At 46.8% G+C, this 13,637-nt stretch overlaps 1 protein-coding gene across 1 annotated transcript; it reads left to right on the top strand.

The window, feature by feature from the left end:
* The first annotated feature begins 894 nt into the window (after positions 1 to 894).
* Positions 895 to 2,153, top strand: LOC121879452 (WSC domain-containing protein 1-like). The gene is made up of 2 exons (XM_042386105.1): positions 895 to 1,418; positions 1,695 to 2,153. The coding sequence occupies exons 1-2, from the start codon at positions 1,297 to 1,299 to the stop codon at positions 1,885 to 1,887; spliced, it is 315 nt and encodes a 104-aa protein (XP_042242039.1). The 5' UTR covers positions 895 to 1,296; the 3' UTR covers positions 1,888 to 2,153.
* The last annotated feature ends 11,484 nt before the right edge of the window (positions 2,154 to 13,637 follow it).

Raw genomic sequence — 13,637 nt, 5'->3', positions numbered from 1 at the left:
CCTAAGTCCTGTTTGTCTAGTCCCTCGGCAGCCTGTTTTCCTCTCGTCATCATGCTTGCCTGCTGAGGAGGCTCCTCGTCTTCACTCCCTGGCTCATCCACCACCGAGCTAGATATTCCTGCACAGTCACCCCTATTCCTGGCCAGAAGCCTCGATCCCGCACAAGCGAAAGGGTACAATCCCGCCCCTGGTACCCGAACTCATCAATTCCCCCTGGAACCTTAGCAGCAACATTGGCACCTCTCTCCACACATTCGTTCCTTCACGCCTTCTAAACCACACGGCCTTAACTACCAAGTGTTGCCTCACTCAGTACATCTTACGGAAATCATCATTCTGGAGTTCCCCTTGTGCGTCTCCCTCCTGAATCTCTTCTGCCATCCATCTCCGTATCCCCTTAAAACATTTCATGCATTCCTGTTCCCTGCGCAGCCCATCTACCGTCCACAGCTCACTCACCCCAGCCACATTATTCTCCACTATATTAATTGCCGTATATTCGTCATCACTCTCTCCTTCCTGTTCCCTAGGAGCCTAGATAGAGTATCTGCTACCGTGTTGCTCTTTCCCGCCTTGTACTGATGATGAATTCGAATTGCTCTAAACCAGCATTCCACCTGTTCCGACTGCCCCTTAATTAGCGGTCTCTTTATGACTCAATGGATTGTTATCAGTGTAGACAGCGAAATGCTTCCCGCCATTTAGTCCCTGAACTTATTCACTATTGCCTATTTGAGTGCTATCATTTCTAACTTAAGGGAGCTATATTTTGTCATGTTTCTCTCTGATTTCCTGAGGCTCCGGCTTGCATTGCACGCAGGATTCAGCTTGCCATCATTTATCTGGGACAGCACAGCACCTAGCCCACTGAAACTTGCATCTGTCTCTAAGGTGAATTCCTCAATGAAATCTGGGCAGGCAAACTCTGGCGACTGCTTCACCACGTCTTTCATCTTCTGGAACGCCTACTGCTACCTCCCTCCCCCTTCACCCCCAACTAGATCCTTCGCCTTCCTATGCATCAGCTCATGCAATGGAGCAGCTATCTGAGAAAACTCGTTGATGAATTTGCTATAAAAAGAGTCTAATCCCACAACGCCTTCACATCTTTCTCTGTCTGAGGGACTGGCCAGTCTTTTACTATCCCGTCCCCGGTCGACGGTTATATATGTACATTTTTTTTTATTTACATCTCAAGCGATGTAGACTATCCCTGAACACAAAGCCTAAGTAAACATTACTACAGTATCTTCCTCTCATACAGGTCTTCGCAAGTTTATTAAGGAAACTATCCACATGTGGGAGTCTCTGGTGACAGATGTACTGATATGGCAGTCAGCTCCACTCCACGTCGTTCACTATGAGCGCCTGGTAAATAACACAGACCTTTATCTCCGTGGGATGCTACACTTCCTCAGGTAAGGTTGAAGCCTCTTACTGCACCACCTTTCCCACAGGCATATTAGATATTTTATACAAATGTCCTAAACGCTGCTGCCTTCTGTTAACAATGCTGTAACTCTCTGATGTAATGTGACAATAACACACTTGGCGTTGTCTTGTACGAAGGTAAATATTTATCTGGAGTACCACTAGAGGAAGGTCGTCTGTCCTGTACCAAGGTAAATATCTAATAAATGTATACAATATGAGGTACAACTGTAACATCATAGCAACATTACTATCCTCCTCAGGGTACCAGAGGATGAAGAACGCCTTTCCTGTGTTTCCTCCCACCTCGCGGGACCCGTCAAGAGTGTGGACAAGAAGGCTGTTGATCCCTTTACGAGCTCCGAGAAAATGAAAATTGCGAAAGCCGTGGACAGAGTTAACCGACTACTGCTGCTGTTGGGCTATCCAGTCATTGCTTCCTCCCAGAAAACTTAATGATTGACAACTCAACCAGCTGACTGTCTACTCTTAGTACTAGAGAGTGACTTTGAGGAACAAGGACCTGGACAACAATTTAATAATTACAAAAAAGTAATGTTAGAGACTGGGGAAAACTTATAGGACAAAGGAGGAACGAGGATAAAAGTAGGTGGATGTCAAACGAAATTGTGAAGAAAATGAATAGAAGGAAAAAAATATGTGTAAGAGTGTACCATCGTACGATATGTTTTCCCATGTTGAGTGGGGGGGGCTTGTCCTTGGCAGCGCCTGGTGGCCAGTGTCCAGCTGACGCTGTTATAATAAAGTCTATAGAGAACTTGGTCTATGACTCCAACCTCTCACATGGCGCACAGTGAGTAGGATATGTCGGGGCCCGACACGCCATTACAGCCCTGACAAGAACGCTGACATGGCCCCTACACGTCCACGATTCTCGACGCCCTCAAGGGGACGCCAGGGCTTCTCTACACCGGCCGGGAACACCGCGCGTGCCCAGCAGCAGGCCATGAGTGCATTGATGGCTCAGATGGCTTCTCTAGGTGCTGGCGGTGGTCATGCTTCTATGCCGGTCATGAAGCCCTCAGCAGCTGTCGCTCCAGAGAAGTGTGAGGCAGAAATGCCAGCAGCTGCGTTTAGGACATGGAGGCGGTCCATGGAGTCATGGGTGCTGCTGAACGGGTGGCCACAGCTGGTGGCCACACTCCACATTCGCCTGAACTGCGTCCCCGCACTCCAAAGAGTGATTGACTCGAGATACCCCAGCGGTCAGTGGGAGCAGCTCTCGCCCAAAGAAGCCCTGGACGCCATCAGTGGAATGGTTCTTCAATCTTCAAACCAAGCTGTGAAATGGAACGAGTTTTTCAACAGCAAACAAGGTGAAGAGGAGCCCATGAAAAGGTATTTTCAACGATGCTTCTCAGAAGCAGTGGAGTGTGAGTTTAAATGTCCCACCTGTGATAACGACCTCTCTGAGTACATGCTATTACGTAAAGTTATGGTGGGCCTGAGTAACCCAGTGTTGAAAAGGGAAATTTTCCAGGGGTACTCTAGTTATAATAGTGTTGAAGTGCTTAGAAACAAATGCATGTTATTTGAGGCAGCAGTGAGAGATGCTGGTGTATTGTGTCGTACGTCTGGCCAGGCAGTGATGGGAACAGTTGCTGAGGCAGTGGCGGGTGGTGATGACGTCACCGGTGAGCCTGAGGTAGCTGCCGCCCGACCTCCAAACCCCAGTCGCGGGCACTGTGGTAACTGCGGCGTGTCACATGCCCCTGGTAAAAGTAACTGCCCTGCAAGTGGGGCTACATGTCGCAATTGCGGTAAGGTTGGTCACTTCAAAAGGTGTTGTAGGAGTAAGTCAGCCCTAAGTGCTCCTGTGGATGTGTCAGGCGCTGTTACAGTGGCAACAGCCCAGCTATCCCGCCACCCCAGGTTACAAGTGTTCGTGTCCCAGGCCGGGGGCAATTCCCCCGCCACCCCTGTGCTGGCTGTAGCCGACACGGGTGCTATGGTGTGTGTGGCAGGCGCATCCCTGCTCCGGGACATCGGTTTGTGTCCGGGGCAACTTCGGGCCCGTAATGGCTTAAGGGACGTGGCGAACAAACAGCTCAAGTGTCTGGGGTCCGCCCCCTGCCGCCTCGGTGTGGACGAGGGGTCCACCGTCCAGGAGGTCTACTTCGTGCAGACAGCCAAGGCCCTCTATCTGTCATTGGAGGCCTGCAAGTGCCTCAACTTGGTGCCTGTCGACTTCCCGCTCCATAGACGTGCTGTGGCTGCCGTGGGCGATGGAGGGGAGCGGCACACTGCCGACGATCTACCTCCGAACCGTTTACCTGAGAGCAGCCGTTTCCCGCCGAGGCCAGTTGAGATACCCTTGCCTCCTTTGGAGGAGAATGTGGCCAGGCTGGAGGCATGGCTACTCACGCACTTTTCGTCTACCGCATTCAACACCAGCAGGTCCCCACTGCCAGTCATGACTGGTCCCCCTCACCGTATCCACCTGACGCCCGGCACGACCCCCTACGCCTGTCACACACCCGCTCCCGTTCCGAAACACTGGGAAGCGGAGGTGAAGGCCCAGTTGGAGGAGGACGTCAGGAGAGGCGTCATCCAGCCAGTGCCTGCTGGTGAGGCTACGGAGTGGTGCGCCAGGATGGTCGTGGTGGCCAAGAAAAACGGTCAGCCCAGGCGCACTGTGGACTTCCAACGCCTCAATGCAAGCTGTCTGAGGGAGACGCACCACACACCTGCACCATTCGACATGGTGTCTGGGGTGCCAGTGCACTCGTTCAAAACCGTCGCCGACGCCTTTTGGGGATTTCATCAAGTGGAGTTGGAGGAGGAGAGTAGACGCCTGACCACATTCATCACGCCGTGGGGACGTTTTCGATACTGCAGGACGCCCATGGGACATTGCTCAGCGTCAGATGCTTACACCAAGAGGTTTGACGACGCTATTCAGGATGTGCCCCGCAAGTACAAGTGCGTGGATGACACTCTCCTCTATGACTCCAGTGTGAAGGGGGCGTTCTGGCACACTTACGATTTTCTGGAGACCTGCGCTCGCACAGGTATCACGCTGAAACCAGAAAAGTTTTTGTTCTGCAGGAGAGAAGCTGAGTTTGTGGGTTTCCTCCTGGGGTGGGACCTGTACCAGCCCACTGCCCAACGTCTGTCAGCCATCAAGGACTTCCCCATGCCTGATCAGCCATCAATCACTGACATCAGGTCCTGGCATGGCCTGGTTAATCAGTTGGCTCCCTTCCTTGCCACTGCACCTGTGATGGAGCCCTTCCGTGAGCTCCTCAAGAAGCCAGTGGGCAAGCAGGTGTATTGGGACGACCAGCTGCGGCTCAAGTTTCGCCAGGCCCAGGACACCATCTGTCAGTTGGCCAGAGACGGCTTGGTGTACTACGACAAATCCAGGCCTACGGCAGCTGTCACTGATTGGAGCAGGGAGGGCATCGGCTTCGTCGTCCTGCAACAATACTGTGCCTGTGCCTCTCCAGAGACGCCCTTCTGCTGCAGAGGAGGGTGGCGGTTGGCTCTGTGTGGTAGCCGACATCTGAGCACGGCCGAGGCCGGTTATGCTGCAGTAGAAGGGGAGGCCCTGGCTGTGGTGTGGTGCCTGCGCAAGGCCAGGCTGTTCCTCCTTGGCTGCCCGAACCTCATTCTGGTGACGGACCACCGCCCCTTAGTTGGCTTGCTAGGGGACAGAGCCTTCACGGATGTGGCGAATCCGCGCCTGTTCAGGCTCAAGGAGAAGACCCTGCAGTACCGATTCACGGTCAAATACTTGCCAGGGAAGCGGAACTGTGCAGCTGACGCCCTATCCCGCTTCCCCTCCCTCAGGGCGGCGCCTGATGCGGAGGACATGGACCAAGAGGAGGACCTGTGCACTGCAGTGTGTGCAGTCACAATCGCAGCACTGGATCAGGATGGGTGCATCACTATGGACGAAGACACAGTGTGCAAAGCGGCGGCGGACGACCCAGCGTACCAGATTCTAGTGTCGAGGGTGCTGGCGGGCGACTGGCACCCCACAAGTCACAGGAGGTGGCCTGTCTGCGCCCGTACTTCTCGGTGAGGGACAGGTTGGCTGTGGTCAGGGGTTTGGTCACCTACACCTTTGACCAGGGCTGCGTGCGCCTTGTCATCCCCGACTCCCTCCGCCACCGAGTCGCCGTTAACCTGCATGTGGGGCACCAGGGCCTCGACTCAATGCTCAGGCGGGCCCGGCAGTCTGTCTATTGGCCTGGCATGGAGGGTGACCTGCAGTATCATCGGTCCCGGTGTGCTGCTTGCGAGACCCACGCCCCTTCCCAGCCTCCGGAGTCGTTGGTTCTGACCCCAGCGCCAGACTATCCCTTTCAACAAGTGGTGGCCGATTTGTTCCACCTGCAGGGCCGCACGTACCTAGCATATGCTGACCGACTGACAGGTTGGCTGGAGATCGCCCACTTCCCCAACGAGGCCACCTCTGGAAAAATCATCGCCAGTCTGCGGGCCTACTTCACGAGGTGGGGGGTACCTGAGCAGATCTCCACAGATGGAGGTACCAACCTTGCCAGCCTTGAGATGACAGATTTCCTCAAGTCATGGGGGGTCGAGGTGCGCCTCTCGTCGGCCCACTTCCCCCAGTCCAATGGCAGGGCAGAGGCTGGGGTCAAGGCTGCCAAGAGGCTCCTCAGGGATAATACTGGGCCCGGGGGTAGCCTGGACTGCGATAGGACATCCCAGGCCCTCCTCCAGTACCTGAACACGCCTCTGCGGGGGGTGAACAAGTCGCCCGCCCAGCTTGCCACCGGCCGCCAGCTCCGTGACGGCGTTCCCGTGGCCAGACAGCACTATAAGGTGGACCAGCACTGGCGGCGGGCACTTCGTATGAGGGAGGTGCGCTTGGCCGAAACACAGGATGGGGTCCTGTCGCGGAGGGAGGTATCCCGCCAGCTGGCTCCCCTAGTCGTGGGCACGCAGGTGCGTGTGCAGGACGCAGCTACCAAGCTCTGGGACAGGACAGGCATAGTGGTGGAAGCCCGCCCTCACAGGCAGTATGCCGTCAGGTTGGGTGGCAGTGGCAGGGTGTCCATCCGAAACAGACGCCACTTGCGAAACGGCTCCACACCTGTGCCTACTACTCCGGTGGTGCACCAAGCTGTGCCTCCTGGGCCCCCTTCTGCTGTGCCCTCCATACCCGCGCCCTCCTCCGCACCCACGGCCCCTCCCCAGTCGAGCGCGGCCAGGCCCAGGAGAGGCCGTAGGCCTCCGGGCTGGTTGACGGACTACGTGGTGTAGTGTATGTGATGTAAAATCAGTTTAGAGGTTTTTTTTGTTTTTGTTTTGTTTTTGTTTTTTTCCTTTGTTTGACTCGTTTTTCCTGCATTATTGTTGTTTTTATGAATGCATTGTTTTCCTTTTGTTAGTTCAAAGGTGCATTGTCATTTCCTTTTAACTTGGGGGGGAGATGTAAGAGTGTACCATCGTACGATATGTTTTCCCATGTTGAGATGGGGGCTTGTCCTTGGCAGCGCCTGGTGACCAGTGTCCAGCTGACGCTGTTATAATAAAGTCTATAGAAAACATGGTCTATGACTCCAACCTCTCACAATATGAGAAAACGAAGTGATGCTTAAAGAATAAAGGGGAGTGCAGACAGGCTAAGAAAGATGATATAGAAAGGAAATGCAAAGAGATTGATGATGAGGACAGAAGGCGTAATTATATGTTCAGAAAGATTAAACAAATAAACAAAAAAGGAAATAAATGGAGTGGGACAATTAAATGCAATGACAATAAGATCCTTTTTGGGGCAAGGGAATTAAAACAAAGAGAGATGGGTAGAGTATGTAGAGGAACTGTACCATCTAATGATAAGACTCGAGTGGAGGTAAGAAACAACAAAAAATGCAGATCGAAATGCCAATTCTGGAAATAGCAGTTGAGGGAGGTGTGAGCAAAGTGACAAATGATAAAGCTTGTGGCGTTGATCAGCTTCCAGCAGAATTTATAAAAAAAAACAAATGGACAAGGATGTTATAAAATGTTTGACTAAAATATGTAATTCTTTAAACTTCAAAGGAAACCTTCCCAGTGAGTTCAAAATTCAATATTTGTATTATTACCTAACAAAGCCAGGAGCCTTTGAGTGCACACAGCTTAGAACAATAAGCTTAATAAGTCAAGCGGGGAATTTAAACAAGTGGAAAATTTCGTGTATTTGGGAAGTAACGTTAGCGTGATGGTAGATGTGTGGGAGAAATGAAAACAACACCGGGAGAAACAAAAACAGTATTTGATAATCTAAAAGACTTAATGAAAAGGGCCATTAACTTCAATTTGGGAAAAGGGTTACTGCAAGGTTTTATATAGTAAGGATTGGTGTATAGGTATGAAACCCGGACACTTCAGCAGACACCAGAAAGAGGTTGGAGGCTTTTGAAATATGGTGTTATAGGCGAATGGTAAGAATAAACATGGCTTCACAAGTGGGCGTTCATGTCTGACTAATCTGTTATCATCCTGTTTAACTGTTTTCGAATCAATTGATGACGGACATGATTATGATGTAGTTAACTTCAACTTCAACAAAACCTTCGACAGGATCCCACGAAACACCACTAATTAAATTGGAAGCTCAAGGGATTGGAGAAAATGTTCTAAGCTGGATTACGGCGTGATTACAGGAAAGGAAACAGAGAGTCAGCATTAACGGCACTAAATCAAATTGGGGTAGCGTCACTAGTGGAGCTCCCCAAGGCTCAGTATTATTTCTCATATACATAAACGAGATGTGAGTAGATATAGGCGTAGACAGCAACATAAGTATATTTGCTGACGATACTAAAATAGGGCATGTAATTAAATCTGACGAGGAGTCCACAAAACTACAGGAAGATCTAAATAATTTGTTCGCATAGTCTGGAAAATGGCAGATGAAATTTAATGTGGAAAGGTGTAATGTACTTAGTCTTGGAGATGTAAGTAGAGAAACAAGATATCGGAGGAACAACGTTGATATAGAGAAATCTGACGGTGAGAAAGATTTAGGGGTAATGATAAGTAGGAATCTTAAACCAAGACAAAAATGCGTATTTGCTCAAAACAAGGCTAACAAGGTACTTGGGTTCATAGTAGTAGTAGTTTATTGACAAAATTATAAATACATGGTAAATATATCCAAAGAATTCAAAATACATTTGTCCAAAACAATATGTTAAATCAAAACATAACATGTGAGGGACAATTTCAAACTTAACTATATATTCCCAGTACCTCATGTACATAATTACATAATTCAGGCACATATACATTTTCATTTAAGAGTTCACTGATGCTGGAGAAAGTCAGCATATGATACCTTTCACGACAATGTGCAGAGAGCGGACAATCGATCAGCACATGTCGTTCACTTTGTACACGACTGTCGTCACACTGACATACTCTCAACGCTGTTGGTGTGCGACTCCACCTGCCTGTCTCTACTTTAAGGTTGTGTCACATTAGTCTCAGCCTGGTGAACGACTCGCGCTGAAAATCCGGGATAAATATCTTACTTAAGTATACCTCATGTAGCACTGTCATAAAAGGGTTCAGATCGGATATGTATGTAGCGCATTTTGTAGCGCCAGCTGACCTCTCCGTTACCAGATTCGCCACTCTGTCTAGTGGGTTTGTGTTACAGTCTAAGGTAATTGCTCTCGCCATAGATCTAAATCCTGGTGTATTTGTTATCCTACCTAAATCATATACCAACTGAAGAGGTTGTTCCATGCCCATTATCTCATGTTTTGCTTTCATAAACTTGCATCTCCTCTTTGCCATAATGTCTTGCACTGGGGGAATACCTGACTCGATCATGAACAGAGTCATACGCGTGTTTTTCCTCACGCCTAACAAACACTTCACCAGTTTATTATATTGTCTTTCCCATCCTTTCAAGTTATTGGTCAGCCACGATTCAGAACCGTACAATAATGATGAGTTACTGCAGAATCAAATACTTTTTTTCTTGTATACAAATGGCATTTGTGTGTTGGCTGCACAAAAAATGGAAAACTTATTGACCGTGGCTTCACTTGCCGTCTGGTCCAAAGACAGTACACTATCCATTTTTTCAGTCTGTGAACCAAGCCCCGAGGCACCAGTACCTGGCGGTATAACTCACCTCAATTCCCTCTATCGTTAGACAACGTTTATCTCTTTCTTGGTCGTTAACCACAACCAATGTAGTTTTCTTTTCATTGATCACCATTCCATAGTCTTTACAATATTGTAATACAATGCTGAGTTTCTTCTGCCTATTTGTTGCCAGTATTACAGCATCATCCATCAATAGTAAACCACGTAAGTTACCCAAGAAACCGTCTGTACCAATTGCTCTCTTTATAAATTTTATCATATGATCAATATATATAATAAACAATAACTAACGAGGTTACCCTGAAACTCTATACATCTTGCTCTTGTGAGACCTCACTTGGATTATACAGTTCAGTTTTCGTCACCGTACTACAGAGTGGATATCGAATCCCAAGTAAACATACAGAGGAGAATGACAAGACTAATCCCGGGCATTAGGAACCTTGAGTACAGAGACAGGTTAAAGCATCTGAATTTGCACTCCTTCGAGAGAAGTAGAGTGAGGGGCGATATGATCGAGGTGTATAAATATCTAACCAGGAGCGAGCTCGTAGCAATGGTTTTAAATATTAGACAAATTTAGATTTAGGTGCGAGATAGGTAAACATTAGTTTGGAAATAGGTTAGTGGATGAGTGGAACAAGTTACCAAACATCATCATTATCCTCAACACGCTGGGTAACTTCAAATATAGGTTGGACGGATATATGGACGATAGGGACTGGTCAGTATGGGCCAATAGACCCAAACTTGAAATGTAGAGAAAAAGAAAAATGAGATACTTTGGTCACATAATTAGGGATGACGGGATAATAACAGAAATATTAATGGACAGAGAGAGTAGGAGGGTCAGGGGAAGACAGATACTGGGATGGAGGAATGAAATTAAAAACTGGGTCCCCTGAGAGATAGAAAACCTTAGAGAATTGGTGAAAATAACCCGAGAATGTTTAGAAAGGAGGACTGTGGCCGCCAACCTCAGATATGAAGATGGTACTCTGATTGATTGATCATCAAATGACACAGGAACGGAATTTTGTTTCTGTTTTGCAGATAGCAATAGCGGGATTATTTCTTCCACTTATGTTTTACTGATGAAAGTTGATTATTGTTAAGCATGTTTGTCCATGTGTCACAACAGGGTATGCCTTAGGTAATTAAGATATTCGATAAGGACTTTTGGATATGCTATTCTCGAATGTGAAGAGTTCCCGGACATAAATACGTTTTTTTACCACAATGCATTGTGGGGGATGTCCGGGGTCGTTTGAGTGGAGGTGCGTATTGTTTTGCGGAAGTGGTGATTGAGGAACGATTTTAGAGTGTTATGTGATCGAGGTCAACGAAATGAGTGACTTAAGACAATGGCTTAGATGTAGAGGCTTACTGCAGAGAAATCCAAATTGAAAACTAGTTTGATTAGAAGGTAATTCACCGCAAATATGAACTTCGCTCGCCGATCAAAAATATCAACACTCCCGTGAAATTTATGGCAGGTAGCAGTGAACTGTCGCACAGTACCCCACAAGTTATAGCCTATATCATAATATAGTTACCTTTTTCAATTCGTGAACCATTTCATTATTTGGCAACTTTTAAACTATACCTTGCAGAAACCGTGAAGTAAGTTTTATTTCATTATTTCTTATTGTGTATACAGTACTGTGTTTTAGTTCAAAATTATTATTTGTTGCACTAAACAGTGGACACTAAACAAGCTGCAAACGCTGGTCTATTTTGATTCAGTCCCTCAGGTTTCATAGCTCATCAAAATTTTCTAAAGATTTTCTTCTCGTTGAAAACAATTCGGTGCACAACAGCTTACTTTCGGCATTTTATCGGCCAATAACTGCAGTAGTCTACTAGCCGGCCATATAATTATGTTCTTCAGTGAACCTAGAAATGTCGAGTATTCTAAGGTTTTATGCTGGAAATGCAATGTACTGGTCATGAGGACTTAGAAACACCCGGATGCTAATTTGCATATATTGAGCATTTTACATAATTAACCTAATTAGCATATTAATTAGGCAAAATCACCAAATCAGAATATCTTCCTTAGTAAGCCACCTAGAGAATTCGTTTTGGTGTCTAGACCCATGTTTCCGACCCCAAGGAATCTATCTAACATAGTTACAGGCTCATGCCATGCTTCCGACTGCCTGAAACTCAATAATGTCGACGTGCATATCGAGGTAAATCGTAAAATCGCCATAACTCAACAACCGGTGAGGATAGAGACTTCGTGTTAATGTTTATACTCAAGTTTTTTTTATCTTCACTAATGAATCCGTCTACAGACTTCTGAATATTAGTTCGAGCAGAAAGTCAATTATTGACTGATTGTTGATATACGATACCGTTTATTTGTACAAATTATAAACGAATTAAATAAGAAATATTTCCTGAATGTAATTGGCTTTATATTACGAAATCTGTTAATTTTTACTAGAAATGACACTTAGACATATAGAGTACAGTATTGTTACCGAAATCAACATTAGTGGTTAGTAATCCAATAAGCACTGAGGATGTAGAGTCCTATAAACACTTCATGACAGACATACGCTTCAAAAAAACATTACAATGTTAACTTGTACTACAGTAGAAGTCCAAAAATCCGAACTGCTTGGGGATTGGGTCAGTCCGGATTTTCGGATTTTCCGGACTCTCAGGCAGTACTTTTAAAATTCAAATTAAGGAGGAATAAAGAAGAGATGAACAGGTACATTTTGATAGTTTATTCATTAGCAAATATAGCATGCTTCATTTATCAAAACGAGCAGTTTTAAAGAAAAAGCTGTGAATTCTAGAATTTTATTCTTTGCCTTTTTTATTTCCAATGTCGTATGTTTCCATTAGAACAGTATTGCTCACACCACGTTCTAGTTTCTTAATTATTTCAAGTTTGTCACTCAATTTCAACGTGTTCTTCTTTCTCTTCACACAACGAAGTTTATCTACTTTAGGAGCCATTATTATGGGCTTGTACAGTACTCTGTAAATGGAAAGAGTAGGACTCAAAATTACATATGTTGTCACAGTTTGATTGCTCGTTTTAAAGTGGCGACCACGTGGTCGCTTGTTGTCACTGTGCAGCTGTGGCACTCACGCATGCACACATACACACAAATGCCCGCTAAAAAAAAAAAAAAAGTTTGAGTTTTCGAAAAGTCCGGATTTTTGGACTTTTACTGAGTATTTGAATGAATAATGTAGGCAATGATACAATTCTGAATTCAACTGCAGCCAATACGAAGACATTATCATCTGTGATACAAAGTTATGATACAGTTTGATTGTGTAATGCACAGATGAATACCAAAAACTATCAATCTATTACGTATTTTTAATTTCCTCCTTCCTCTTCATCTTCGTCTTCATAGTCGCGATTATTCTCTCCATTCTCCAGATCCTCTTCTCCTTCCTGTTCATTTCCTTCTTCATCCTCCTCTCGTTGTGTCTCGCGTCCCCTCCCTCACACAGCAGCTGGTTCACGACAACATATTTGCCACACAACTACAGTACACTTCCGCTCGGCAGCAGCAGTTAGTGACGCCCATGATCTTTCCTGGTACGATGGGTTCTTTGGACAGAACTGGGATCACGTGGCCATTTTCATGAACTTCCCATCCGTAGTCTGTGATTTGGACGGCAGGAGGGCCAGCCTTGTCTGCAGCCATCCACAGCATCATTTGGAGATGTGCTCTCTGGATATGGAAGGCCAGGTTCCTATCTGTTGGTGGAAGGGACTTCAGAGCTGGAGGACTGTTTCGCTTGTAAAAAATTTCATACCCAGCAGCAGTCATTGAAGCGCTCTTCTTCTGGCCATATAGAGCTGGGAAGAAGGTGGTGCCAGTTGCCATCAGGTCGCTCTGAGTGGCAGCCTTTTCTCCCAGAACTAAGTCTAGTCCAACGATGTCGGTCTGGGTGAGCACCTTTAGCGTAGGACACAGTGTCACATCCTGAGAGTGCGTTCATTCCCAAGATGCCCTTGCATTTCTCCCCCAACTTGGCAACAACGGCATTGAGGTTGAGCACCGACCCATTCCAATTCTCCATCTTAACACAGCATGAAACGCCATCTTTCCAGCACCAGTACACAA

The sequence above is a fragment of the Homarus americanus genome, unplaced genomic scaffold (assembly GCF_018991925.1).
Source record: "Homarus americanus isolate GMGI-L3 unplaced genomic scaffold, GMGI_Hamer_2.0 scaffold8997, whole genome shotgun sequence".
Taxonomy (NCBI): Eukaryota; Metazoa; Arthropoda; class Malacostraca; order Decapoda; family Nephropidae; genus Homarus; species Homarus americanus.
Note: the sequence above shows the minus strand (reverse complement) of the source record. Positions and strands in the feature narration are given on the sequence as shown.